General features: G+C 38.7%; 2 protein-coding genes across 6 annotated transcripts; one reads left to right on the forward strand and one right to left on the reverse strand.

The window, feature by feature from the left end:
• Positions 1–77: 77 nt before the first annotated feature.
• On the reverse strand, positions 78–11,540 carry exoc1 (exocyst complex component 1). Of its 5 annotated transcripts, XM_030049917.1 has the most exons (20): positions 11,460–11,540; positions 10,265–10,396; positions 9,964–10,094; positions 9,604–9,763; positions 9,196–9,213; positions 8,219–8,406; positions 7,800–8,027; positions 7,233–7,365; positions 6,692–6,801; positions 5,054–5,203; positions 4,836–4,944; positions 4,022–4,066; positions 3,470–3,633; positions 3,200–3,313; positions 2,190–2,269; positions 1,785–2,013; positions 1,311–1,494; positions 985–1,184; positions 697–891; positions 399–551 (listed from the first exon to the last, which is right to left on the reverse strand). In XM_030049917.1, the coding sequence occupies exons 2-20, from the start codon at positions 10,386–10,388 to the stop codon at positions 399–401; spliced, it is 2,715 nt and encodes a 904-aa protein (XP_029905777.1). In that variant the 5' UTR covers positions 10,389–10,396; positions 11,460–11,540. The 5 variants fall into 5 exon arrangements, with proteins under 5 accessions (XP_029905779.1, XP_029905777.1, XP_029905780.1 ...); XM_030049919.1 differs by lacking the exon at positions 11,460–11,540 and having other exon boundaries at positions 78–551; positions 10,265–10,388; XM_030049920.1 differs by lacking the exon at positions 9,196–9,213.
• Positions 11,541–20,624: 9,084 nt separating this feature from the next.
• Positions 20,625–25,644, forward strand: nmu (neuromedin U). Its single transcript, XM_030050236.1, has 8 exons — positions 20,625–20,772; positions 21,805–21,860; positions 21,964–22,011; positions 22,200–22,253; positions 22,489–22,518; positions 24,288–24,362; positions 25,471–25,524; positions 25,609–25,644. Exons 1-8 carry the CDS (start codon positions 20,625–20,627, stop codon positions 25,642–25,644), a joined length of 501 nt encoding a protein of 166 aa, XP_029906096.1.
• Positions 25,645–26,712: the final 1,068 nt, after the last annotated feature.

Raw genomic sequence — 26,712 nt, forward strand, 5'->3', positions numbered from 1 at the left:
TTTGTCCCACTGATCAGACTCAGGAATCAAAACACATAATACTGTTACAATGTCATACAAAGCGGTACAAGATTATGGAGGGTTGGCAACGGTTAATTTAATATGTACATCCGGCATTAAAGACGTAAGAAAATTATAACAAAAATGTCATAGGCCTACTGCAAAAGCACTCAACACAAGCAGTAACAGTGATAAAGTACATTTTGAATAGTTGAGTATTCTCAGAGAGACAGATAATGCGTTGCAGATTTCTGCAACTCTGTCCCCTGCACAAATTTCTGCCTCAAACACACAGTTCATTGGCATAAGAGCAACGCAAGGGTTTGTATGTGAGTGGTGTATCTTTAATTAGTGTGAGGCAGTAGTGTAGCACTGTGCAAAAGTGCATAGCAGCTAGACTAATGAGACTGGGCAATGCTGGAGAAATACTCCAGCATGTCTTGGATGGTGAACTCCATGGTGATCCCAGATCCAGGATAGCAACGACCGATCAAACCTTCAAAGTGCTTGTACTGACGGATGAACTCGTCTTGCATGGAGTGCCACACCACCTAGTGGAGGAAATGGAAATTGCAATCATTTAAGAGACTTAAAAAGACCTTTACCAGCTGAGCAGTTTTTTTTGCTCAATATGAAAAAGCACATGCATGTGGATGATATCTCTCTCTCTCTCGCTTTTTCTTATCTCTCTCTCACCTGCAGCAGACTCTCCTCTTCACACAGGTGCTTATCCACTTTCTTGTAAAGGTTGTCGAGCCCTTTTTTCACCTCCTTGCCGGGGTACTCTTTGATAACCTTACGTAGTTCTTGTTTGTTAAAGGCCAGCTGGTAGCTCACTTCCTCCTCACGAACACCCTGCGCCACACGTGCCTCAACTCCCTCAAAGAAATGCTGCCAATAAGAGCGACAACAGTTTATTTATAATGCTTTGAATCCAATTTGCAAAACGTTTTTGTGATAAGTACCAATCATATTCCTCCTTACATTGAGCTTCTCGAGAGGCTGGCCCAGAGAGTTGATTACATAGGACTGCAGGTGGTCTGTGTACTTGTGCTTGGCCTCTCGCCTCTCTGCTTCCAAGCAAGAGATCTTCAGACGTGACAGAGTGGAGAAGATGTGGTGGAAATTCTCCATCATCACAACATCCCGTGGCGTCTTCTGGCTTTCATTGGCTACCTTCTCCACTGGAGACACAAGGTAGTCAGTATTCAGAACATGGTTTTCAGCAGCATATATTATTCTTCATTTTATAGAGAAGCATATAACTTGTAGGTAATCACTAGTTGATTTTGGTTTGCCAGTGATCTCACCGTTCATGAAGACAGCCCTGATGAGTTTGACATAAGCCTTATCCAGGTCCCCTCGGCGCTCTGCATTACGGAAGATTGTTTCAGCCAACTCGGCAAACTCCTCAAAACCAGTGACAAAAGGCAGGATTCCCACTTTGCTTTTCTTGGAAATCTTCACTTCCTCCATTTGTTTGATTTGACCAGACTGAAAAGAAAAAGAGAATGGGCCAAATCCATCACAACATAATAAAAAGTGGGTCCAGCTGAGATACACCATACTTTAATCAGAAACGTGATCACCAACATAAAAAGCAGGAAGAAGCAAGCATAATCTCCAAATAAAATGCTAAAGCTAAAATTCAGCAAAAAGAGGATATACTCCTGCACACCATCTGCACTACATTTTATTTATGCAACGTTTCAATGCATTGACGTTCCTCAGGCATCGACCTATGCACCTATTCAGAAAGCAAGAAAAATGTGGGCTCTACTCACAATGCATTTGTCAAAGTTCCTCTTGACAATGACCAGCACGTTTCCCAGAGTGGTGCTGAGGTAAGAGGCAGGGTCAACATTCTCAGCAGTCCACACGTGGTGACTCATCTTCACCAGCATGTAAAGAGAGTGGAAGCTGTCGATCTTGTCACCAAGGGCTATGAGGCTGTTCAGCTCCGTTTCAATGCTTTGGAAGATTTTATTCATCATCAGCCGCACCATGTCTTTTCTAGAGTGACGAAAAACAATGAGTAAGAAAAAGAGAGGGAAACGGTGCAAGGGCCATGGATGACGGTTAAGTAGTGACAGCTCAAAATAGAGACAAATGTTGTTGTTGTAATGTGACTGATGGCATTGGGTGATATTTGGAGCAGAGCCGTTGCCAAGAGATTTGAAACTACTCACTCTGACGACATGGAGTGTCTGTGTTCAGCTTGAGGAGGCATTCTCGATGGCACCCCTCCGTCTGAATCCTCCATTTCTGGCTGTCAGGAAAACGGCGAGCGAAAATGAGAAATGTAAACACACTTGCAAACAATTACACATATAAATCAATGTCACTATGACCAAAAACAGTTCAGTATCTGTTACTGCTGCACTATCGAGTTTCACGCCCCAAAAATATCAGTTACTGAAGCTGTCATTCATGACTTACAGAACTCACCCCTGTTTTATGTATCAGTCGCTAAATTGGTTAACACCTAAATCTAGAAGACACTTGCACAGGCTGATTTATTTTTATATGACCTTTCTTTAATTATTACTTCAAACAACTTTTAATCCCAGATCATCATATGGTCCAAGGCATACTGAGCATCCTTTTTACTTTGTTCCTAGCATTTCTAAAGAAATTGGATGATGGGCCTTTAAATTTAAACCTCCATCTGACTGGAACAAACTGCCCTGTTCACTTAGATCTATTACCTTCTTTCATTACTTTAAAGCATCTCTTTTTACTTGTCTTCAAATAACCTGTTCTTGCCTGTAATTACACCTGATTTATGGAAATTATTTATCTTTAATGTGTAGGTGCATGTCATTGTATGCATATCGTTTTGCATGGGTGTGTGTACATTTGACTTTTGACATTTTAGGGGAACTAGTGTGCGCGGCAGTGGCTAGGCCTGACCTTTTGTTGTATACATGTGTTTGTATTTGTGTTGTATTGCTTTATGTATTGTCTTTGCTGTGTAATTGTGTTAAGGACCCCATTTCAAACGAAGTGATTCATCTCAAGGGCTTTATCCTTTCAATAAAATGTGATGAACAAATGTCATGGACTACAACCGCCAACGTGATCCTATTTCAATTTAGTATCTTGGCGAATTTGTATGCTACCACTGACTGCAAGTCACTCAGTATTGCTGAATTATGATCTTACTGTAACAGGGATTTACGTGAACACACAGATTTACCTGAGCAAGCGGGGGTGTAATTGTCGGGTGCTGCTGCAGCTTAAAGAACTTGCTGATGAAGTCTTGCTCTGCCAGACACAGGGGTTCCAGTTCACTGAGGACCTGCTCAAATATCTACGGACAAAATATACATTATCAGGAATTCACACACTCTCACAACTCTGTTTGCATACTTCATCTGAGGGCTGGAAGAAAAGATACATTTATTAAAAGAAGATATACAGGCACTATAGATCAGCGAGAACTGAAATTTAATGGATACCACCTCACCTTGTCAAACTTGGTCCTGTCGGCCACATCTAGGTCGGAGGCAGACATGTTGCCCATGTCTAGCAGGGAGGAAGACTGGGAACGCCTGCTGTTGGAGCCCTGAACTGTCAGCTTGTTCAGGCTTGAGGTGGAACCTGTCAACTTCCCAGAGCTGCCATGCAGGCCTGGGACACCACAAGAGGTACAATGTGTGATTGAAAAGTGTTAAATACAAGTAAACACATATCTTTGGAACATCACTCAGACCACAGGCCCCTGGAGTCAATTCTCCCCCTGCATTCAGAGGATTGAGTCATTGCTTTCTTAGGCATTTAACATAGTGTCTGATTATGTTAAAATGTACTCTGCTGTATTGTGAACAAAGATAAAGCATAAGCCTAAAGATCCATGGCAGGGTAGGGGTACACAGGGCTAAAAAGTTGTCAATATGGAGTAGCAAGGTGGTCTTGAGCAAAGGTTTCCCTATTTAAAGTGCAGCTGTATGAGACACAGTAGTAAGAAGCAGCATGAGTAACCGACAGTGGAAGTGCCCTATCCAAGTGTGATACTTACTTTCTGTTTCCTGTTTGAGTGCACTCTCTTTCCGCGGAAGCGTGGCTGGCAGCCAGTTAGAAAGGCAGGCATCAAAGACAGAGACAGGTTAGGCTTTTAACATGCAGCATGGGAGGGGGTGATGCTAGATGTTAGATGAACCAAGTTACATACGCTGACGTGCACTGCAGTGGCTTAGGTATGCCTGTAGCTTGGTCAGTCCTCAGGAAAACAAATTCTTTTTTTGTTTTGTTTTCACAAGGAAAAGGTAATAAAGAATGCAGAAAGCAGAATTCTATTATTTTGCCAAAACCAAAGCTCAACCAAGAGACCTGCTGAAATGTTATTACTCAAGTGAGTTAAGAATTGATCTTTCAGTGGCCTCTAACAAAAAGCAAATGAAGCATCCTCAAAGGGCTATACCACAAGTAAGACATCCAAACACTGGGAGTGACCCTTAGATGGGAAAAGATGATCATACAGGCATCCTTTGAAGCAACTAAACTGTAATTTGCACACAAATACATTGTTTACACGTGGTGCATTTTAAATGATGGACAAAATAATCTACAGATACAGTCACGTTTCTCTAGATTCATCAGGACGATCATATTACCCCATAGAACTCTGTCTGAACGGGTATAGTCAAGCATAATGTGCACCGACTACGGATTAATGTTACAATCAACTACACATTACAGAATAAAAAAAAAAAAACAGGTGTTACAGAAAATGTCTCACCACACATCATGACATTAAATGAGGATGACAACAATCACAGTCAAAACATGTCTTATAGCCATATGCAAACAGCCCTGGGTCTTGTAGATCTTACCAAACTTTCCCTTTGCCTCCTTGGTTGTACCCGCCATCTTTATTTTGGCAACTTCAAAGAAATCTTTGATTTCTCGTTCATATAATCTGGTCATGTAGTCGACATAGGTCTGAAAAAAATTGAGGAAAAAATGTTCAGATCTTAAACAGTCCACTGATGTGACACATTATGCCTTTGATTTAAGTGTGTTTTTTTTTTCCCCAGACAAAAGCACTGACCCTTGACAGGCCCTCGTACTTCTCCCTGTGGGTGTTCTTCAGCCACTCCATGAGCTTGGCATAGCGCAGCAGGTCCCTGTGCAGGGGGCTGTGTTTAGGTAGGGTCAGCTCAGCGGTGTGCTGGGACAGCGTGGAGCTCTGGTCGTGCCCCTGAACAACAGACAATCAATACTCAATTAATGCGATAAAATAAAAAAAAAAATGCATTCACAAGCCTGATGTACACTTTCATTCTAACTTCATGTTTATACACACAGCACATGATAAGGCTTTCTCTTGCCTCCTATCACACACTGAGTTGAATTGTAGGCAAAAGCTGTTATCCAAAACCACCATCAAGCCAGATGTTAGCAAGAACAGATTTTTGTAACCCCAAATTCCAACACTTCAAGAACACAACTAATTGACAAGCTTAAGTCTGAAAATATCACACACTTACTGCCATACTGATAAGCTCCTCAGTTCCTCTTGGTGTCATTTTGCTCACCATCTACTGGTACTGCTACCAGACATGCACGCAGAGCAACAGGCACGGGATTTTATGATATGATACCTTTTGCAACAAAGGCATGTTAGCACCCCAAATTCAAAAAGCACTCAGCCAGTGTGCAGACAATTGGTGAAGGAGGAGAAAGATGGCTGGCGTCCTTCGGCTTTAAGAGCAGATGGGAAATAGACTCATGAAGTAGTTAGGAACATATCCCATGCAATCAGTGATGCGCTTGGTGGAACGTCGGGGATGCTTCAATTAATGGCAAGTGAGTTGGGATGAAGTTGAAGAGGTCAAACGTTAGGACAGAGGGGGCACGTGGGGGTTGGTGTGAGGGTACTCACTGGAAGTGACAGACAGGAGGACCTATAGAACTGAGGGATGGTCATTTTGAAGTGACTGAAGTGGTTGAACTGACACAGAGACAGAGAGCAGAGTGGGATGATTTAAAGTGAGCCACACAGAGTCAAGAATAGAAGGAACAGAACAGGAAGGAAATAGGAAGGAAACAACACAAGACAGCTAACCAGGAAGTCGATGAGGAGAGAGAGAACCTGGCAAAAACAGGAAGACTGAGGCCCTCCAAAGTGCAACCTAATGCACATACTCACGACAAATCATCTGCGTTCCCATGTTACCCTCAAATAATATCGACTTTGCTGTCTACCTTTTCTACAATAAAGGTACAGATCCTTTTGTAACACCTGAGTCCTCATCAGACAAGACAAGCTCACACGTTGCACAAAAATATACATCAAACATTTTACAAAAGTGAAATTTAAAGCCTTACTGCAGGCTTTCATTTTTTAAATTTAAAAGCAAAAAACACAAACATTTGTGAACAAAGATCCAACTGCAGATTGCTCTGTTACATTTAAGAATGGCTTACAAACTGTAGTACTGTACAGTCTAAAAACTGCTTGTATGACTATGGAACAAATACAGAATTGCATCAATACTGTGATGTTGAGGTGGTCAATTAACAAACTCCAGGGTTCAAATGTTTCAGTATAATCAAGTGTATTAATGAATAACCTACTGGTTAAAACTGCTACATGAAAAGTGCTGTTAAATTAAAAAGTTATGATGCAGCATATTATTTGACTGGAAACATGAACAAGCCAATGTTAACACAGTGGGTATGTTACCTGGTGAACAAACACATTGTTGAGGTGATTGGTGAGGCGGCGAGCAAAGGTGTCTCTCAGCTCACTGAACAGGTGCTGTTGCTGTTTGACAGCCATCAGTTTGTCATGGCCTATGAAAAAAAATGATCACAACTTATACAGATTAGTCAATCACAGACTTTTATCTATGTAATCGAATCACTTACACCAGGATTTCAATCTGCAGCTCTCAGTCTGCTTACTCTGCAATCCCGAAGAAGAATAACTCCTCTAGGCCAAACTGTGCATTTAATTTCACACTATCAGGTCATTTCCACTGAATGAAGCATTTGACGAAAGTATAGACAGGCTGCAAAAATCTATATATAAATCATCACATATGTCAATCATAAATTCTCTTGTGACCACACAAAAATTATTCTGCAACTTCTTACCATATTGAGAATGAAAAACTAAATAAAATAAAACAACAATAAAATAATACAGTTAAATGTTGGTCAATAATGTTCTCATCAAAAGAAAAAAAAATTAACCCACAAAAGAACTGCTTAACTAAACTCACCTGGTCGGAGGGCCACGTTCATGCACTGCAGAAGAGCTTCAGAGGCATTGATGCAGGCCTCGATACCTTTAGGAGAGGACAGATCTCCATCCTGCAGGGCTCTGATGTGTCCTTTTGACAGGTCCATGTAGTTCTACATGAGCAAAGACATTCCACAGTCATCAAACAAAGCTAAGAAAAAAAAAAGAACAATAAAACTAGCATTGGGCCTACGCTTGATTTCAAAAGCATTCAAGATGCCATTTTAAACAGAGGTTTCACAGAGGATTAGAACATTTTAGAGATATTTCAGCGCTTCAAATTTTATACAAAAGCTACGGATCTTTAGCCTGTGCTTTTATGCCTTTACATGAAGATTTAGTCTTTGGAGTAGATTATTTTACCTTTATTTTAGGTAAAAATCCCAAAATTTTAAATAATTTCTAGCACAACAAAAGACAAAAATGTCAAGATAGTAAATACTTGTTAAAGCAAGTGGAATGGCAGTAACTGTCTTTAGATGAACTGAGGCCCACACTGAAGTACTTGATTCAAACAACACAGGAAGAATTCAAATATGTTTCTGACCACTAAGAACTGGATCTCATCCAGCAGTTTTCCGTTGTTGGTGTTGCTGATCTGGATGAGGCGGTTGCTCTGGGAGATCTGGTCCATCTGCTCCTTGACACTCTGGAGCATCTCCTCATAGCTGCTCAGCTTGCCCTCGATGGTATCCACCTCGGCCAGGGCCTCGTCCAGCAGCTGCATCAGGATGTTTACCTGCTTCTCTGATGCCATGATTGACTGGATATTGGCCTTAAAGTGAGAAAAGATCAAGAGTGTATCTACGAGTTCTGTTGAGTATTGTGTTGTATGTGTGGTTCACAAACTCTTGCACATAACCAGATATCTGTGTCCAGTGTCCTTATTAAAACTATTTGATCATCGCATTTAGGCAACTCACAAGCCAGTTCCTACATTATAGGGACTGGTGCTGCTTCACTCACCCCATCTAGAACCTGCAACTCCCTGGAGAGCTTTTCTGCAAAGGCCTCAGCGTTGGAGATGGCGTACTCGCACACCTCCATCATGCTCTCGATGTCCTGCTCTTCACGGGCATTCAGCTCCTGGTAGTCATCCAGAGCATCCTCATCGCCCCCGGCAACACTCTGGCTCTCACCACTTGGCACAGACTCTAATCCCATCAGGAGAAACAGAGATGGGCAGGTGAGAAGCACTCACCAACAGAAGCAAAAATACAAATCTCAGTTGACCCATTTAATTTCATAAACCTCTCCTATAGATAATTTCAATAGTTTGCACTGACTTAACAGATTCATTTTTTAACAAAGAGAATAAACATTTTTTTTTTATCTTGACTATTTACATTACTATTACAAAAAATATATTTAAACTGGAGAAATGTAAAGGTAATGTGAATAGGATGGCTGACTTTACCTGCCTGAGTCTGTTCTGTCTGATTATCAACTTTTTAAATTACTGCTAGGCCACTGTAAAATAATATCAACCAGGTGTGCTTTCTACTCATTTTAATGCACTTGCGCAAGCTTTCAGAGGTGACAAACAAAGATATAGGAAAAGTCAATAGAGCTCTTGGAAATGAGGACAACTTAGTGGACTTTGGACCAATTCAAAACAATGTAAGCAGAAGCTTTGATTTAGGATAAATTAGATACACTAAGGATGAAAATACTATGTGTCAATAAACAATCCTATGAATTAATGTAAATGGTACAATATTAAGCTATCAATGAGGTCAAACCTTGAGCTAAATGTGCATTATGATTAGTAGAAAAGATCAATCAATCATGTCTAACCCACTGACAAATGCTCATACACAAACTCCGGAGCCTAAGAAGAGCGACAGCTTTCAGGGATGTGTGAGTCTGAAATGAGGATGGTGGTTTGATAAAATGAGAATACAATGGAGAGGAATGATGGGGGAAAGTTAAGTCCTACCAACCTTCCGCTTTAGGAAGTTCTGGCCAGAGACAGTTTAAGAGAAAAAAGTGAGAATAGAGAAGAGTTTAGCCACAGAAAGCCATTCCATAAATCAGGATACATAGAAGAAGCACAATATTTTGTCTCTAAACATGCTATTACTTAATAAATAAACAGACAGAATTGTTCTCCTCTCTCTTATGTGAATATTAGGGCAAGACATTTAACAGAACAAATCTTCTATAGAAAGGTGAGTAAACCTACAGCCAGGCAAGATTTTCATTTCTGAGGAAATTCAGATTCCCTCAAACAGGAACAATACAGATTGGGGTCAAGAGATTGGGTTTAGAAGAACAAGCCATGCCTTTAAACAAACAAATCATTAATACCAGCATGCACTGGGGGGGCTGAGGACAGAGTGTTTCCATACCTTCCAGCAGCTGAGAACTGACATTCACAAACTCCACCTTCTTCCGCAAGTATCGCTGGTTCAGCTTCCAAATGCAAGAGATGAAGGAATTCTTCTCAGCTGTGCTGCTAGCCACCCACCGGTACACCTTCTCAAAATGAAGGTCAAACTCAGGGTTTTCCTGAACCGTAAGAGTAAAACAGAGAATAGATGAGCAACTTGATAACAAATATTAATAGCTGTAGCAGGAAACAAGGACAAAAATATTATACTACTGTTTACAAATTCAGAAATATAACCAGTTGCTTAGCTATTACCACTATCGGTAAGGTTACACATATTGAACATGCACAATATAGGAGCCTGCTGCTGCTGACTGACCTTGCTTGCATCTTTTGCATCTACTTCTGCCAGGTCTCTGAGCTCCCAGGCCATCTGCCGCTTGTAAAAGTCTCCTTTGTCTGACTTTTTCACCTTTACCACTTTAACCTGGACAGGTCTCTCTGTCGTAACTGCAATACAGAAAGCACAGCAAAACATTTATCATCTGCAATTCTCATGATAGCACTGATCATCATTTTTAAAAGCTGTGTACACCTGAATGCCAAGAGAGAGCATTATTCACGCTGCAGACCACAGAGTCATGCACAAGTATTTTACAGTGTTATTATTACACTCTTACCTGTGGCGCACAAGAAGCAGTTCTTCTTTTTCTTCCCGGCCTTGCAGACATTGACAATGCTGAGGAGACGCTCATCGTTGGGTGTGAAGATGTCCCTTTGGAGAGCATGCTTGATGGCTGTCATGGTGGATGCTGAATGCAAGTCATGATGGTTATTCACAGCAGATATTCATTATTTGTTTGAAAGATAGAGCCACCATGACTATGAGTTGTGAGATTCTTGCTTTTTCTGCCCCAGTTGGATTTGCTACACCTAGAGCTGCGCAATTTATATCAATATAACATCAGTACTGTGATGTGAGACTAGATATCATCTGGGAGTTTAATTTCAAGACCTGACATAATGTTTTAAAGGCTGCAGCACCGCAAACAGATGACATTTATGAAACTGTTGCAGCTGCTGTATTGTTTGTTTCTACGTTCTTGGTCATCATATCCGCATGAGTAATGACTGTTACTGAAAAATCTTTTGCGTCTAAACATACTAAAACACCACTAGTCACAATACTGATACTGAGGTATTCGGTCAAACATAAGATGATATTTGATTTTGTCCATATCGCCAAGCCCCGACTACACCAGCATCAGGAGACTAACTTGAGGGTAAAACTATCACACAACATTATCTACATTTTGGCTCCCATATTCAACACTGACTGCAGATTTTTACGCACTACACTCTCCTACATATGAAACCACAGAGTCAGATGGTTCTTGATAGCCAGTTGTGTCCTGAACACGGAAAGTCAGCCTTGAATTCACTGGGTTTGACATTATAATAATAAAAAATTAATAATAATCACAGTAACACAAATAATGTTAAGGCAATTCTCTTCTCTTGGATTGTCTTTCCACTTTACGTGCCACAGGCTGCTGTCGACATACAAAGTAGTGACCACGACAGGTTATTAAGTGTTGACACACCTAGTTGGTGATAACGGTGTTATTAAAAGTATGTTTAACTAAAAGGTCCTTCCTAAATAAATGTCTTGACAGATGTTGTCTGTCGTTAGCTGCTAATGTCCTGGGTTAGCTAGGCTGATAGCTAACGGACAGCGTCCTGTCACGTACGCAACACGACACGGGTGTGACTAAATCAGCTGCTTAACCCAGTAAATAATCACTTTCTGCGTATAGTTCTTTCCAACAGTATTTTTTTTTTTTATCAAATAAAAGCTTGAAAATTGCTTGTTACCTTAATGTAGCAATCCTCCTTCAGCCCTTTGCAAACAACTGCCCTGCCACTTCCTGTTCCAGGGGGACGCGCATGTCACGTGACACAGCAGCTGACGCGCTTTTGGGCAGTGAAGAGTTGTCCATTATTATAAATGAACATATTATAAACAACAGTTTCTTGCAATCCACGTTTTACGGATCTTTAAACTAACACATTCAGCTGTTGTTATTTTACACTAAGCAATGGAACACCGCACCGACGGAAGGCTAATTGGGAAATTGTTGGGGTGTAGGCAGGTCTGCTATTCCAAATATGACTTAAATATTATTATTAAAATTCTAATTACTATTTATATATTTATTTCTTCTTTTATTTATTTAATTATTTAAAACTGGAGTGCTCACCAAGCTGCAAAGTGCTTACACAACCTTTTTTTTTTTTTTCTGGTAGTCCCAATCCATTTTCCTGTGCACTATCAGTACCACTACTGCCACTACTACTATACAATCACCACAACTGGTATTGAACCACTATTTATTAAAATTATATCATATGCCAGGACTTGACACCAGGTGGCATTGTTAATCCACATAACAGTTAAAGCAGGCCAGCAGCTCCCAGTTGATAATTTACTCCCTGACTGCAAAAGATCACTTGTCTGGGAAGATTGTTAGAAACCTGAAGAAGAGGCCTCCCTGCTACACACACACACACACACACACACACACACACACATCAGTCCTGCCACGCATAAGTAATTCCAAGTCTAAATTTAGGGCTCTAGTCTATTGACTATGTGCCTTGTTGCAGTGTGAAGAGGCAGAATGAGACTGATCACATGCTATGGATGTGAAAGGTCAGGAATAACGTGATTTAAAGATAATGGCTTGACGGTCATCACTGTCATCAGTAGTTACGTTCATAGTTTAACGTTGAGTGTGATGTAAGACCCCAAAGAGAGAAGGCTTTAGCAGACATTTCCGAAGAGTGTGTGTTTGTTCATATCCTCCTTTTCTCCCTTCCACTTAATGTACCACAATATGGAATCAACTCTAGATGTGTCCTACCTGTACTATTATTATTGGTATTGTTATCATTTGTAATAATACTAGCAGCAGCACCAGTAGTAGTAATAGTTTTTAAAATGGATGTTTAATATGTGGAAAAGGCAGGGGGTCAACATGCATGCTGGATGGCATTTAGAAAATCAAATCGTAGGTCTCTAAAGTGTGTTTTAGTGCTTCCTGGTAATGTTTCTTCCTTTTTCGTCATAAATGCCCCTGGATATTATGCCTTCCTCCTCAGTATGGCACAGAGATCACATATTACAGTTGTTGGGTATGTGGCGTGGACACCTCCCAATATACGTCCCACTACATTCACCAGAGAGCAGATTTATTGTTTTAATATGAAAATAAACAGCATGATATAAGTTTTTGCCTTCAGAGAAAGAGGTACACCAGTTTCCATTAGTCAAGTGTTTGGAACTGCACTGACTGTAATACATTTTCAACAGCATGTTTGTGACATAAATATTTTTAGCAGGTAAAAGTTATTTTATAGCAAAAATCTGGCCTAAACACAAACCACACATGTACATTATATTAAGATTCTGCCTGGTAAATCAGTTTACAGACATGAACAACTCTATGACGCACTCAGTACGTGAATATAATCTAATCTACGATATTATCAAAAGACATAACATGGGACTAACACTGACTCTGACATTAAATTGGGGATTCACTTGTAATTCTGTCTCTCTGTGGGTTTGTTTATTGTGGTTATTGACCTTATGTGCAAGCGCTGCACTGTATATTTCCATCTAAAGTAAATATCCTAGTTTGTAGAACCATTTTCAGTGAAAAAGTTGATATGCTGCCAGTGTTTGGGCCATTATGTTTGAGGAAATAGCCCAACATGTGTAATGTACATCTAGACTTTACCCATACATCCCACACATCCCACACACACACACACACACACACACACACACACACACACACACACACACTTACACGTAATAAAAACACACACCAGCATTAGCTTTTCTCAACATTTCTGTTACGCCACATGTTGTGCTTTCCTGTAGTCATGATTCACCCACTGCTATTTTGGCACTTACTGTCCATATATTTATATATTTTGTGAATGTCAAAGGTTTGCAGTCAGCGCTCATGTAGATGTTCTTTCGAAACAGTAATGTGTTGACACAAAAACAATAACTTCAAGCTGGTTTGAAGCCTTTTGCAAAGTGTGAATGCAACATCAGGATATGTGTTAAAATCACCCAGGCCTACTCACACCCCATCTTTGAGAGGACAAGCCCACCTCAGGAGGTGAAAGGTGTTCCCTCTAAAAGAACCTGTTGTGTCTGGAGGGCAGTGTGCTGGTGAGGGAGCCCCTGTGACATGAAATGATGTGCAGATGTGATTTGCAAACAAAAGGGCTTTTTACACGGATAGTGCGGCGTCAGGGGCGGGGGGGTTGAGGGAGATGACTGCATCTGTGTAATCTACATTGACATTCACACTGGTGATGAAAGGCTGACAGCTTTTCTATTCCTGATTAGGATCAGAAATGTTTGAGTTGCTATCAGCTTGCCATTTTGTGTAGCCCTTTGATATGCTTGAAGATCCACAACCTAGTGCATCATCAAACATGTTTAACACCATGTGTGGGGTTTTCAGTAAGACAAACCAAATAATTAGAATAAGCATTTAATTAGAATTATGCCAATGAATAATTCTCCCTATGGACATGTATATATGGACAATTTTACAGTTTTTAGTCTCTAAAATGTTACTCTGAAATAGCAAACTGAATCAAACCAATCTCTACAAATACATGCTCACTCAAGAGTCCTCCTGTAACTGTCAAAGTGTTATTTCTTTATTCTGCTCTCTATATTGGAATGTGCAGACTCTCAGTCTCTCATTTTGCTGCAGTCGATCAATTAAGGGACACCTGTCTCTGCAGCAATATACACAGTCTCATCCAGGAGTATTTACAGACAACACAATGGTTGATGGCTTATGAAAACATGTGGATCTATGTCCCACTTTTGTGACCTCATCCCAACTTGAGGTCTGCACTCTTCACAGCCGAATTACACATAAAGAAGAGCATCCTGCTCTTCCAAACTGAAGTGAACATGAGAGCCGCTATTATGTGAGCAATTCTGAGTGTAGAGCTCTTTGGTTGTTAAGATGGGTGATCATGTGTGCGATTTTGTTTTAAAGTAATCATGTAATTTCAAGTGTGCGTGTGTGTATGCGCTGGCACTTGCAAGCATGCTTGTCCGTGTGTGTGTGTGTATGTGTGTGTGTGTGTGTGTGTGTGTATGTGTGTGTGTGAATGATTGAGTGACAGAGAGAGAAAGAGAGAACTATTAAAAATTAATATGAGGAAGGAAAAATGAATACAAAATCCTGACATCCCTTGGGGAAATAGAAAAGATAATGACAAGCAATTAGCTGAGCAAAAGTCAGATCTGAAAAAGAGTAAGTCCCACAATATGAAAGCAAGAGTAATTTGTGTTGTTGCTCATGGTTTCATTTAGTGATCAGAGAAAATGTCAGTTGATTATATTAATGTCCACTCCACACTATAAGGGAAATAGGTCTTTTATCAACCATAGTAGACATTACACACGTCTCATTGCTGCTACATGAACATGTTTTGCCATATTTTTACTCAGACAAACTCTTATGTTTGATCCTTAAACTTGTTTGTGTATTTGAGGATCCAACCACTTCAGTATTTGAAAACTGACCATATTGTCTGACCTATGCTTCATAAGCCATATGTCGCGGTTGCAATGGTTGCCAGTTATGCAAAATAGTTGTATTTAATATTTTAATTATGAGGTTTTAAGTACCACTGCCAGCTTGATAGTTAATGATATTCTGACCTCTTGTTACACTAGAGGCTAAAAATGATTACGCTACCAGTCACTCTGCCTGAAAGAGTTATGCTGGGGAAGTCACTATCATTGTTAAATCAACTCTTGAGATGCACTTTCATAGACTTACTTTAACTTTATTATTACATTTAATTATGGGATTAATTTATTCTTTTAACCTTTTTTTCTTGCCTGCCTGTGTAAGCACTTTGTAATTTCATGTTATTGTTATATGCTATATAAATCTAGTATATTGCTGTTTCTTCTTCTTCTTCTTCTTCTTCTTCTTCTTCTCCTTCTTCTTCTTCTACTACTACTACTACTACTACTACTACTACTACTACTGATAATAATAGTAATAATAAAAAAAATAATTGATTCACTATCTTATACTCAATCTAACCCAAAAGATAAAGGTAAACTGCTGAAGAGCACTGGAACATTTGTGTTAAGGTTTTTTGTATAAAACCATAAGCTTATGCATAAGAACACAAAGATGGGATGAAAGCATCTTTGTGGGAACTGAACACCTTATATCTTAAAAATATGGTGATAAAACAGAGGGCTTCTTGTACATGAAAAAATTGTAAATATGCTTGGGTAGAAAGTGATATGTGGTTTTATAATGAAATACAATGATACATATAATTATGCATTGTAACGGGATATTACCAAATTAGACCACAATTCATATGAGTCTAAGGCTGTGGGTCAGTTTTGCAGCCTAGGTAACGCAATCAGTCAGCAACAAACTAAGAGTTAAGACTCAAAGTAGATTTTAACGTGAAAATGATCAGATTTATGACAAAGATCTTTTTAACATTTCATCAACAGTTGCATTAGCTTTCCAAGTATAACGCTATAAATTGTCTGTAATATGAGTATAGCGCCAGATTCCTGTTACATCAAATTACCTGATCAGCAGCATATTAGATCTTATTCTGTGCAGAGTCTAACATTTTCAAATCCATAGCTCTGTCACTTTCAGATATACATTATTCCTGCACTGAGATTCTTTAATATCAACATGACCAAACTCTAAACACAACAACAATGACAAACAATTAACTTTAACATTTATGACAAGTTTATAGGTTTTTCTATTTCGTGCATAAGATGGAAACAAAACATGATATTGCTGATAGATATGTGTGGGATCCTGGTACATCAGCTACATTCAGCTATTCCCACTAATTGATTTTCATAATTAACATTGGAAATACAATAATCCAATAAGCTCAGTCATAATGGATGAAGTCTATTGCATTTTCTTTTTCTTTTTCTTTTTTTACATGAGAGTAGCCATGCTGAAAAAAAGCCAGAGCCTAAAAGTTGAAAGTTTTTTTTTTTTTTTTTTTTTTTTTTTTTTACATTTACTTAATAAAATGCAAATGTATACACATGTACATAAGGATGGAGGAAGTGATTTAAAATGAAGAGAAGCATGCAAGAAAAAAAAAATCAAAATTCCCCAGAAGTCCACTCTTTTTCATGGTGTAGATCCAAGGACTGTTGTATTATCTGTCTCATTAACTCAGTGATGAATCAAACTCTTGGAGAATTTGTATGTTGACACTGTACAAACATATTCTCAAATTAATAAGTTATACACACTGTATAATTTAGAATAATAATCGTGTGCATCACAGAGACAGTAACATCACCTCAGCACTTTTGGGGCTCAAATGAAGCAAACCAGTAGGGACAGAGCATGCAAATGCACGCCTAGTTTATAAGCCAGAACCCTCTAAAGGTCATGACATTTCAGCACTTTTCCAAAATAGTGGCCTCCAGAGTCTTCAGGAGCCAAGAAACTCATCAAGTCTATGGCAATGTGAGGTAAGGTGAACAACCTTGCCTTAAAGAGCCTCAAGCCTCAGAGAACCAGAGTGAAAATGCTGAGAAAAACGGTATGTTGTTGTTGTTGTTGTTGTTTTTCAAGTATTGTTGATTGAAAAATTGCCATGCCCATTGACCTCCACTGGCAGATCTTAATTTAATATGGAAGAGTGGGTGTGAGAGGATACAAGGCAGTGAGAGAAGGAAAGAAAAGGGAGAGATTAGTGTAGGAAAAGGACAAGGGCGTGGATGAGTATGATGTGGCTGAAATTGCTCGATCATCAATGCTCTCCACTTTCTAGTGCACTCAACAAGAGTCACATCAGGTCAAAATGACAAAGTTGTGATCGAGGAAGGAGTTTTGTTTCTGCAGTCTGACAAGTGTGTCTGGTTTCCTCTGTGCTGTCCCAGTTGGTAGGAAATATGTCCTGGTAATATATGTATTACCAGGACATGAGATAAAGGTAATGACTAAGGACATTGTTTTCTCAAGGAGATTTATGCAAAGTACAAGTCTGTGTACCAGGTGTGTACCAAGGGGCTGATGATCTTGCACTGCACACACTGCAATGCAAATACATCACATATTACTCTGTATTCTAAAACCTTATGAAATATCCACATTCATCCAGTATGTTTTGAAAATCTCTTCAGCAGTCAGAGTTTCCCGTTCTGCCTGCCTCAGTTGATCAATATCTTCTTCTCATGATACAAAAATAAATCTAAACTCCCTTTTTGAAATGATATACTTTATAAGACCAATTACAGTTAAAGCAAAAACACCCTCCTTTGTCAGCTGGTATGACTTCATTGAAGGAAGGTCAGTGACCAGATCTTATTGTGTCCACTGGTGTATTATAGCAGTACAAAATCATTTATATATATATATATATATATATATATATATATATATATACACACACACACACACACACACACACACACACACACACACAAATCTCTGTGACCCATCCAACTCGAGCTTTATGTCACAAGGTGATGCAGTAATGACTCATAATGAGTCATTTTAATAATGTAGTGGTATAGATTTACAATATGATAGATGAATACATGAATATACCATTACTGTGTTATGAAAACTTGAAAATAATGACACATTTCGCAAAGTATTATCTCTGGTGTGGGGTGGGCTCAAGTTACGTTTGGGCCATTTGTTCATGTGGCCAAAGTGGAGAGAAACAACAGTTCTTAACATTTTGATTCAAGCAAAAAGAATAATTTAATAATCTAATAACTATACTTCCTATGCATGTTATACCCCCCACCACCATCCTCTCGCTTTGAAATTTGAAAAAAAAAAAATCTTTTAAAAGCTATCCAGTTGATGTTGATCTCAACCACATCAACATACCGTGTGGAAAACAGTCAGATTTCGTGTCAAAGTGCCTAACATTAATCTATGCACATAGATTATCAAGATCAAAATCGATTCTTCTGAGGACTGTTGTTGATAAGCAGACAGTTCTATGGGTTTGTGACCGCAGAAAGATTTAGGTTAGGTCAGGTCAGAAAGGGAACATCAGTATGGCACTGTGGGACAATAGAGTAGTAATTACTTATAATTTAAAAAAGTAATAAAACTGATAATAGTAGACAGAAATTCAGCAATAGCAGAAAGCACATTATCACATTACAGCTTAATAACTAGTCATTACTTTCCTCAGTGGGGACAACTGTCTAGGTAAGGAATCAGCGAACAATATTCAACAGCATAAACTGCAGAAAGCTTTTATTACCTCAAGAAAGACTGCATGAAATAAATGGAAGCAGAGACAACTCACTTCTGCATTGTTGATAAGCTGCTTTGATCAGGTCCTTTCACAAACATACAACAGCTAATGGAAAAACTAAGGTACAAGGTCCCAGCACAGCACCAGGGTTTGTCATAGCTTGATCATTTAAATAAAGTGTTTTTCATTTGATGTGACTGGTTAGTAATGTCATCATATTTTGCCTTACAGCAAAAAGGCTGTGGATTCCCATCTTAGCCCTGCTGCTTTCTGTGAGGAATTTGTTGGCTGTGTTCATGCTGGTGTCGTTCCCAGTCCAACTTGGTGAAAATGTGCCTTTTTAAAAAGTGTTCTAAAAGTGCAAAATGTGGTAAAATGTGGTATTGCAGCAGACATTGCAGTCCATCATGACTTTACCAGTGCTTCAATACCATAGGCCTACTGGCTTGAGACATGAAATTTTCAATCATGGGAATTTGATTGAAAATAACCAGTGTTGCTGAAGCTGGTGATTACTAAGAGATTAGAGCGTGTCTGTGCACCAAGAAGTTGGATATATTCTGTGAAAAACTAATATGTGCAGCACCCAAATTTGTAAATATTGTATTCAATTTTATGTTACCCTGTGGCACCACCACACAGATGACTCTGAGCTGGAAAAAGTAGGAAATGAACATGAATAAATTTTCAGTCTGGCCAAAAAACAAAGTTCATTTAGGCTTGTACTTAAGCTGTATGCCTAAATGTTAGTGAAAAGCAGGAGGTAGGGTTTGAATGGTTGAACTTTTATGACTGAACTTTTGTGAATGATTAAATAAGTAATACACAACTGGACATCTAGAAATTTCACTAAATGTTAAGTAATGTTGATTCTGAGTATGTTTTTATGCCATAGATGGGTATATCATTCATAAAGTCATTTTATGACCCTTGGCATGTGTGTTTACCATAAGAACAACACAATAGACAGAAGGCTACAAAACCATGTAAGAGATATAACAGCAAAACCACCAAGAAATGCCAAGAAAATGTATTTTATGTGCTAAGATATCAGCAGTAAGGTGAACTTCTCTCACACAGGGGTTCCATAAAACAGCCTTTCCAAAATGCATAGTTGCAATGATCATATATAAACTTGCTGAAAATATTGGCCCATCCAGTGAAAGGTCTGTTTTCCCCCATACCCACGCATAACCAGAAATGTGGAGGGCAAACCCAGTTCAATCACTGAGCAGACACACCTTTTTAGTTTGGCATGTATGTATTTATGGGGCTCATTTATTGCACAGCAGTAAATAGTACCAAAGAAATATAAGTCATATCCTCACAGAAAATAAAAACATAACTGAATGCTTCTCCAAACAACTCCAACTGATTTTTATTTACAGTGGTGATTATCATTACTATGACCACCAACTGGATTTTATAGTTCACTCAACTTTTAACTTACCATTACATAATTTCTCATACTATCTTTATGAACGCACATAACAATGAAGCATGACGTTTGGCCACTCTGTTGATCCAAACTATCAATTTTACGCGTGGGGCTCTAATGACGCACTCAGAGTGCCACGGTGCGTAGAGGGTGTGACATGAGCATACATATTTCCCTGATGGCAGACAGGATCTCCCATAAGAGGAGCACGAGCAATCAGAGCAAACACAGTAAAGTAGCCAAGTCAGAGGATGATGAGGACCCAGTGCCAAACCCCCGTTGCTCAGCGCGGAGCCTCCAGCAGCTTGCACAGCCTCAGCAGCAGCGCCATGAGTCCACTCAGCACTGCAAGCCTCGCCCTCGCACTCCTCCTCATCCTAGCGATCCCAGTCTGCAAAAGTAAGTCATGTTTCTTTTTCTTTTTCTTTTTCTTTTTCTTTTTCTTTTTCTTCTTTCTTTCTTTTTCTTTTCTTTTTTTTTTTTTTTTTAAGCGTACGTGTGATAGCATTTGCCCTCAAACGGTACAGTGGTGCAGAGGGGAACTTGTTCTACAAGAAACTTTTTGATGCCATGATTCACCAACATGATTTTCAAAGCTTTGTAATTTGCTGGTTTATTTGTTTGTTTGTTTTATAAATTATGGATTATATTTTGATATTTGGAAAAGAATATTCTGTTGAATATTCTATTCAACTATATTCTATTCACCTATATATCCATATATATGTTTTTTCTTGGGCTGATGGACTCTGAAACAACTCTCAAACCCACTGGGTGAGGAAAGTACTCAAAAAGACACCCTGCTCTGACAGCCTGTGACATGAAGTGTTTACTAGCAGATGTATGTAGATGCATAAGGTGACAATCACATGTGATGTTTTGGAATTTGCCATATGCTAATGGCATGTTTCCTTGGAGGGTGGATTATGATTACTGAGACTATACAAAGTGCAAGAGTTGATATAAATCCTTTTTTGTACAAATTATAGAGCTGTTGGCAAATTCGTTCATTGCTATCATAAGCAGTTATCTGTGAGTTGCTCAGTAGGCAGTGTAAGTATAGTTCATTATTGTGTTGCACACTGACTCCATGTTCTGTAGTAATGCCTTCCCTCTTGCTCATGGACATCCACTGCAATCATGTCAAATTTCTATAAACACTCATAAATGTCAGAGCTTCTGCTTGTCATCACAAGATGTCCCTGTTGCACAATATAATGGAGGCACTTCTGAATCGTAGTTAACTCAAAGTCAGAATGCCATGCTACCACGTCAGTGCTTGTTTTGTTGTCCATAGAAGTATGTGCTGCCAGATTATATCGTATATAATATATTTTGTGTGGATGCAATGAAGGTATCAGCATCCAGCTCATGTCATAGCTCTTTCAGTTGTCATAGTTACATTCATGACATATTTCTCTTAAATAAAAGGTGCTCCAGTTGAACTTCAACAAGCCAAAGTAGATCAGAACCAGCTACTCAGCCAGGTACACAACATCTTGTTGTTCTTTCTTTTGTATGTATTTTTTTTCTGTATGTTTCCCTTTTTTTGTGACCTTGTCCTCCTACAACCTCTGTTCTGTTCTACAGATAGATGATATGTGCTCATCCTACCTCTCTGCAGACCTGCCATTTCAGGTAAGTGGGGTGTGATAATGAAACAATCAGATAACAACCCTAAGGGTTTGAGTTATCCAGCCTTAATCTGTCTCTGTCTTAATCTTTATTGGCTCAGGCTTTATCACTGTATAGACAGATTTTTGTATAAATGTTAAGGATTTATTTATTTATTATTATAGTATTCTCTTCTCTGGTCACTTTTCCAGGCACCTGATGTCTTAAGAGAAATCTGTTTCTTGATGCTTGTTCAGAAATCAAAGGTATTTCATTTTGTGCCTCATGCAATGTATTTTTCCTTCATTAAAAATTCTCTTGTATATTCGAGAAGTGTGCAATCATTAAGTACAGTGTCTGTATCTGTCCAATTGTGAAGAAGGAATAGATTCTGTTCACATTTTGGTCTTACATGAAATGGCAGTGTGTTCAGATGTGTTGTGTATGGAGTTTTATACAGTGACATCATTCCAAAGGTTCAACATTTTGTTGTCCTTTCAGGACTTGAAAGCACGAGAAAATAGTAAAAGGGTAAGTATGAATTGTTGTTTTTTCCATTTGAATCACTTTCCCTTAAATGGTCACTTTAAGGCAAAGAGCTACAGAGAGAGATACAGAGACTTAAAAACTTAATGATAAATTTGTTTGTGTTGTTGTGTGTTGTGTGTGTGCATGTGTGTGGGTGTGTCTATGTCTATGTGTTTGTGTTTGTGTATGTGTATGTGAGTGGTTGGATTTTTTGTATATGTCATGTATGTACAGTTTTTATTTCATTACTCTAAACTACAAAGTCCTGCCTCAACAGAAGGGGCGGTAAGTTACAGTAACTGAAAACGGACTGTGCACTTATATGTCGCTTGACACAAAAGAGCACCTTACATTGTTTGAAATCTGTTAGTGACATGCACTTGCAGTGAATGACTGAATGACTGAATGTAATTCTCTGAATGTTTTTCAGGCATTAAACTGAGCTATGTAAAGCAACCATGCTTCCCCAGACCAAGATTCATACACTCACATATACAGTATGCTGCCACACATGCACACTTGTGTATGCATGCATGCACGCACACAAACACTGCAGATATTCTCATACGAACATGCACGCACACAGCCCAGTACAGAAATGTGGATTAAAATCTTCCCCACCCCCCAACTCACCATGCACTCTGCATGCCACATGCTTCTTCTCACAAACAGGCAACATTTTGCATAGGAAGGTGACAGCATGCCTCCACTTCAGCTATATTTCTTGTTTGCATGAGAACTTGAATCATGCACCTTCCATCTGCCCTTCACCTGTCAGAGTTTGTAACAGCACAAATGTAAAGAGAGTAAAAGTGCACCATGGCCTGTAGAATATAGACAAATTTATATCCATGATTTTAGTGGCAGAAAATCCTGTAAAAGAAAAAAAAAAGAAAAGAAAAAGAAAAAAAGAAACTTCAGAATATGTAACTTTTACAAATACATTGAATTATATGTCAGGGTTTTTGTTTGGATATATTTGGTCATCAGTCGCACTTGAGTAGCTCTTTTACTGATGTGCAGGAGGATTTTGATACATTTGACGCACCATTTGTTGTGTTCTGACATTTAATAATAAGTCAATGCTTGTGATGAAAATGTACAACATAAAATATATAAATAACTTGATAATATAGATGGAAGTCAACAGTGAGGACAGACTAAAATTTTCGACAATACTGATCATAGCAACCTGGAATGCTTCCACTGTTTAATATTAGACTGTTGGTGTGTTACAGATTATTTGTGTGTGTGTGTGTGTGTGTGTGTGTGAGAGAGAGAGAGATAGAGAGATAGAGAGAGAGAGAGAGAGAGAGAGAGAGAGAGAGAGAGAGAGAGAGAGAGAGAGTAGTAGTAGTATTTTATGGGCTTAGAAATACCTCTCTGAATTTTGTCATATAAAGCATCCCAGAGCACACATCATATGATTATAACATATGTATCATGAAGCAATATTTCAGCTCTTCATAACATGTGATGCCATGTCATGGCAACTATAATGTGTTGATCAAAACAATGACATTGTGCAAACTCGGTGCATTAAACAAAGGATTGCATCTGTGTTGCATGTCTGTATGTGTGAACAAGAGAGAAAGAGAATTAATGACTGTTTTCTCTTTCTCTGTGCAAATGCTCTACATAATAATTTTAGGGGGAATGTGAATTATGTGTATGATATTTGTAATCCTTGCCCTCTCCTCATACTTATCATGTTTCTTTATGTACGGCTGTGTGTGTGTGTGTGTGTGTGTGTGTGTGTGTGTATTTGCCAGTCCTCTGTGTTGCACCCTCTACTGCAGCTAGTCCCTCAACTCCACACTCGAAGAGAGAGAGGAGTCTCAGTGCGCGTATGTACAACCCACATGTTTTAGTTTTCCATTCAAAAGCCACTTGCCAGCTTAACACTGTAATCTCACAGCCATTGACTGATGTAACAAAGATATCATAAATTAGGATGCTTTGTTTATCACCATCCATGACATTATATGCAATCACATATTAACAAGAATTAAGCTATTTGTATGATATGTGCAGTTATCAAATGCTTAATTAATGCATTCAAAACTTTGAATGCATTATTTTTTTTAATTTTGTGAAATTTTAATGAAAGCCAATCATTAAAAAATCTTACAATTTATAAATGCATAGTACAAGAAGTGCACTGTATTTTTGTATGTTTGTGTTGAATGTTGATACTAAAATGTGTGTGATACATTCAGTAATTGACTTAATGTATGTTTTGCTCTGCCTGAGCATACATGTGAATAATACTATGTTTCATATGGTCAGGTAGCTATGCTCACTCTCTGTACAAGTTCAGTCTACATTAGTTGTTCTTTCCCAAGCTGAGAGTAATTATGGTCTAAAATTAGTGCAGCTGACAGGTGAACTTATCCTTCATTGCTATCAAGCGCTGACATTCACGTAGAGGATATGGAGGAATTGTTAGAGGAAATGGGGGAAAATGTGGACGCTGGAAACTCCAAATCTGAGCAAATGACTGAATGCGTCCTTTCGGCTTTGCCCATGAAATAGAATAGTGTGAATTTTCTGAAACAAACAAGATATCGAGTCTTGTAGCTTTCCTGTTTTAAAGGTGCACTATGCAAAGTTGCTGAGAGTCAGTGGAAGTGAGGACCCTTTAGACTCAACTGACAACAACATGGAATAAGCACATAATCTATCAGTGAGTCAGCCCGACAATGAGAACCATGAAGACTCACATGTAAATGTCTAAATACACTGTGATTCCACGTTTTTTGAGAAATGAGTCTAAAGGCTTCTAACACTCAGCAAATTTGCATCAGTGCACTTTTAAGCAGAAACTCCATCACCACACAAACAATAAGGAATAATAAGGAAATAATAAGGCAATAAGGAAATGACAAATTAAAGTGGGGCATTCTTCTCTGTATGCTTTGGCAGCTTATTTCTGTGGTCGTTGTGTCTACCCAGGCTGATCTCCAGGGACCAGGGGGAATCCAGAGCAGAGGGTACTTCTTATATCGGGTACGAATATACTCATGTCAAGAAACCAAGCTGGAACATGATCATTCTAATAATTATTCAGTAACATTTTCTTTGTTCTTATAGCCAAGAAATGGAAGAAGATCCTTAGAATATGATTAAATGAAAGGTATGACTTTTATCCATGAGCTTATTTTTTCTGTTGCTTGTCAAGTCCAAAGCAAGAGGTTTAAACAGACATTTTACAATTAATCCCTACTTGTTTTTAATTGCTGTCTATCATAAATAGTAGCTGGTGGAAAAGATGAACTTGTAGGCTGCTAAAAGAATTCTTAGATGGGATTACAACTTTAGATGTGTTTGTGTTCTTGACCTAATTGTCTGTGTTGATGTATTGCAGAGTTCCATGTTTCCAGACTTACTGTACAGAGATGACACAGAACCTCACACCTGAGCTGCTTCACCGTCACAGAGTGATCCAGACTTCAGCCACAGCCCCCAGTCACTGTTGTCAGAATGTACACAAAGGACACAATTCAGATACTATTTGTTTGTCCAGATTTTCTTTTTGTGATATGTGTATGTGTGTCATTTGAATTAAAACTGCTATAATGTCATCAGGTGTGGTTGTGTCACTTTGATTCTTCATGCATTGTGTTTTTTAAATTGAAATGTCTTTGACATAAAGTATAAGATATGAACTTTATCAAATTCAACTTAATTTCACTGCACATATAAGCTAGAAGGCAGAGCGTGTTTTCTAAATGCACTGGATAATACTTTTGAAAGTTGTTACAGAGCAAAATAAAAATGCATTTAGGGCCTTATGACTGAAATGAATCAAGGATCTATTAAATCAGTCCCTTTTACAGTAAACTTTAAAACTACATGAAACTACACATTAAATTTCTTATTTCTCAGATCTAATGTTTGCTTGCCAGAACCTGTGACATGCAAGAACTGGCTTTTGTTTCCTTGTCCACTGTGAGAACCAGCCGTGAGCTTCACAAAAAACTCTTTTAGACTTAATCCTTTTGTGGGCTTATCTTTTTGCATCACCTTATGAGCTTATCTTAAATAAGTTCTTCAAAACTAGAGGTTTTGAGGAGCTGACATGCAATTACAAGTTACATGTCAGATTAGTAATGATGGTTTGACGTCATTTGTTATTTTTAAATGCCTGTGAACTTCCTATTCTGTGTGTCACTAACCTGTTGCCACTCCCTAGTC

The sequence above is a fragment of the Myripristis murdjan genome, chromosome 4, assembly GCF_902150065.1.
Source record: "Myripristis murdjan chromosome 4, fMyrMur1.1, whole genome shotgun sequence".
Taxonomy (NCBI): Eukaryota; Metazoa; Chordata; class Actinopteri; order Holocentriformes; family Holocentridae; genus Myripristis; species Myripristis murdjan.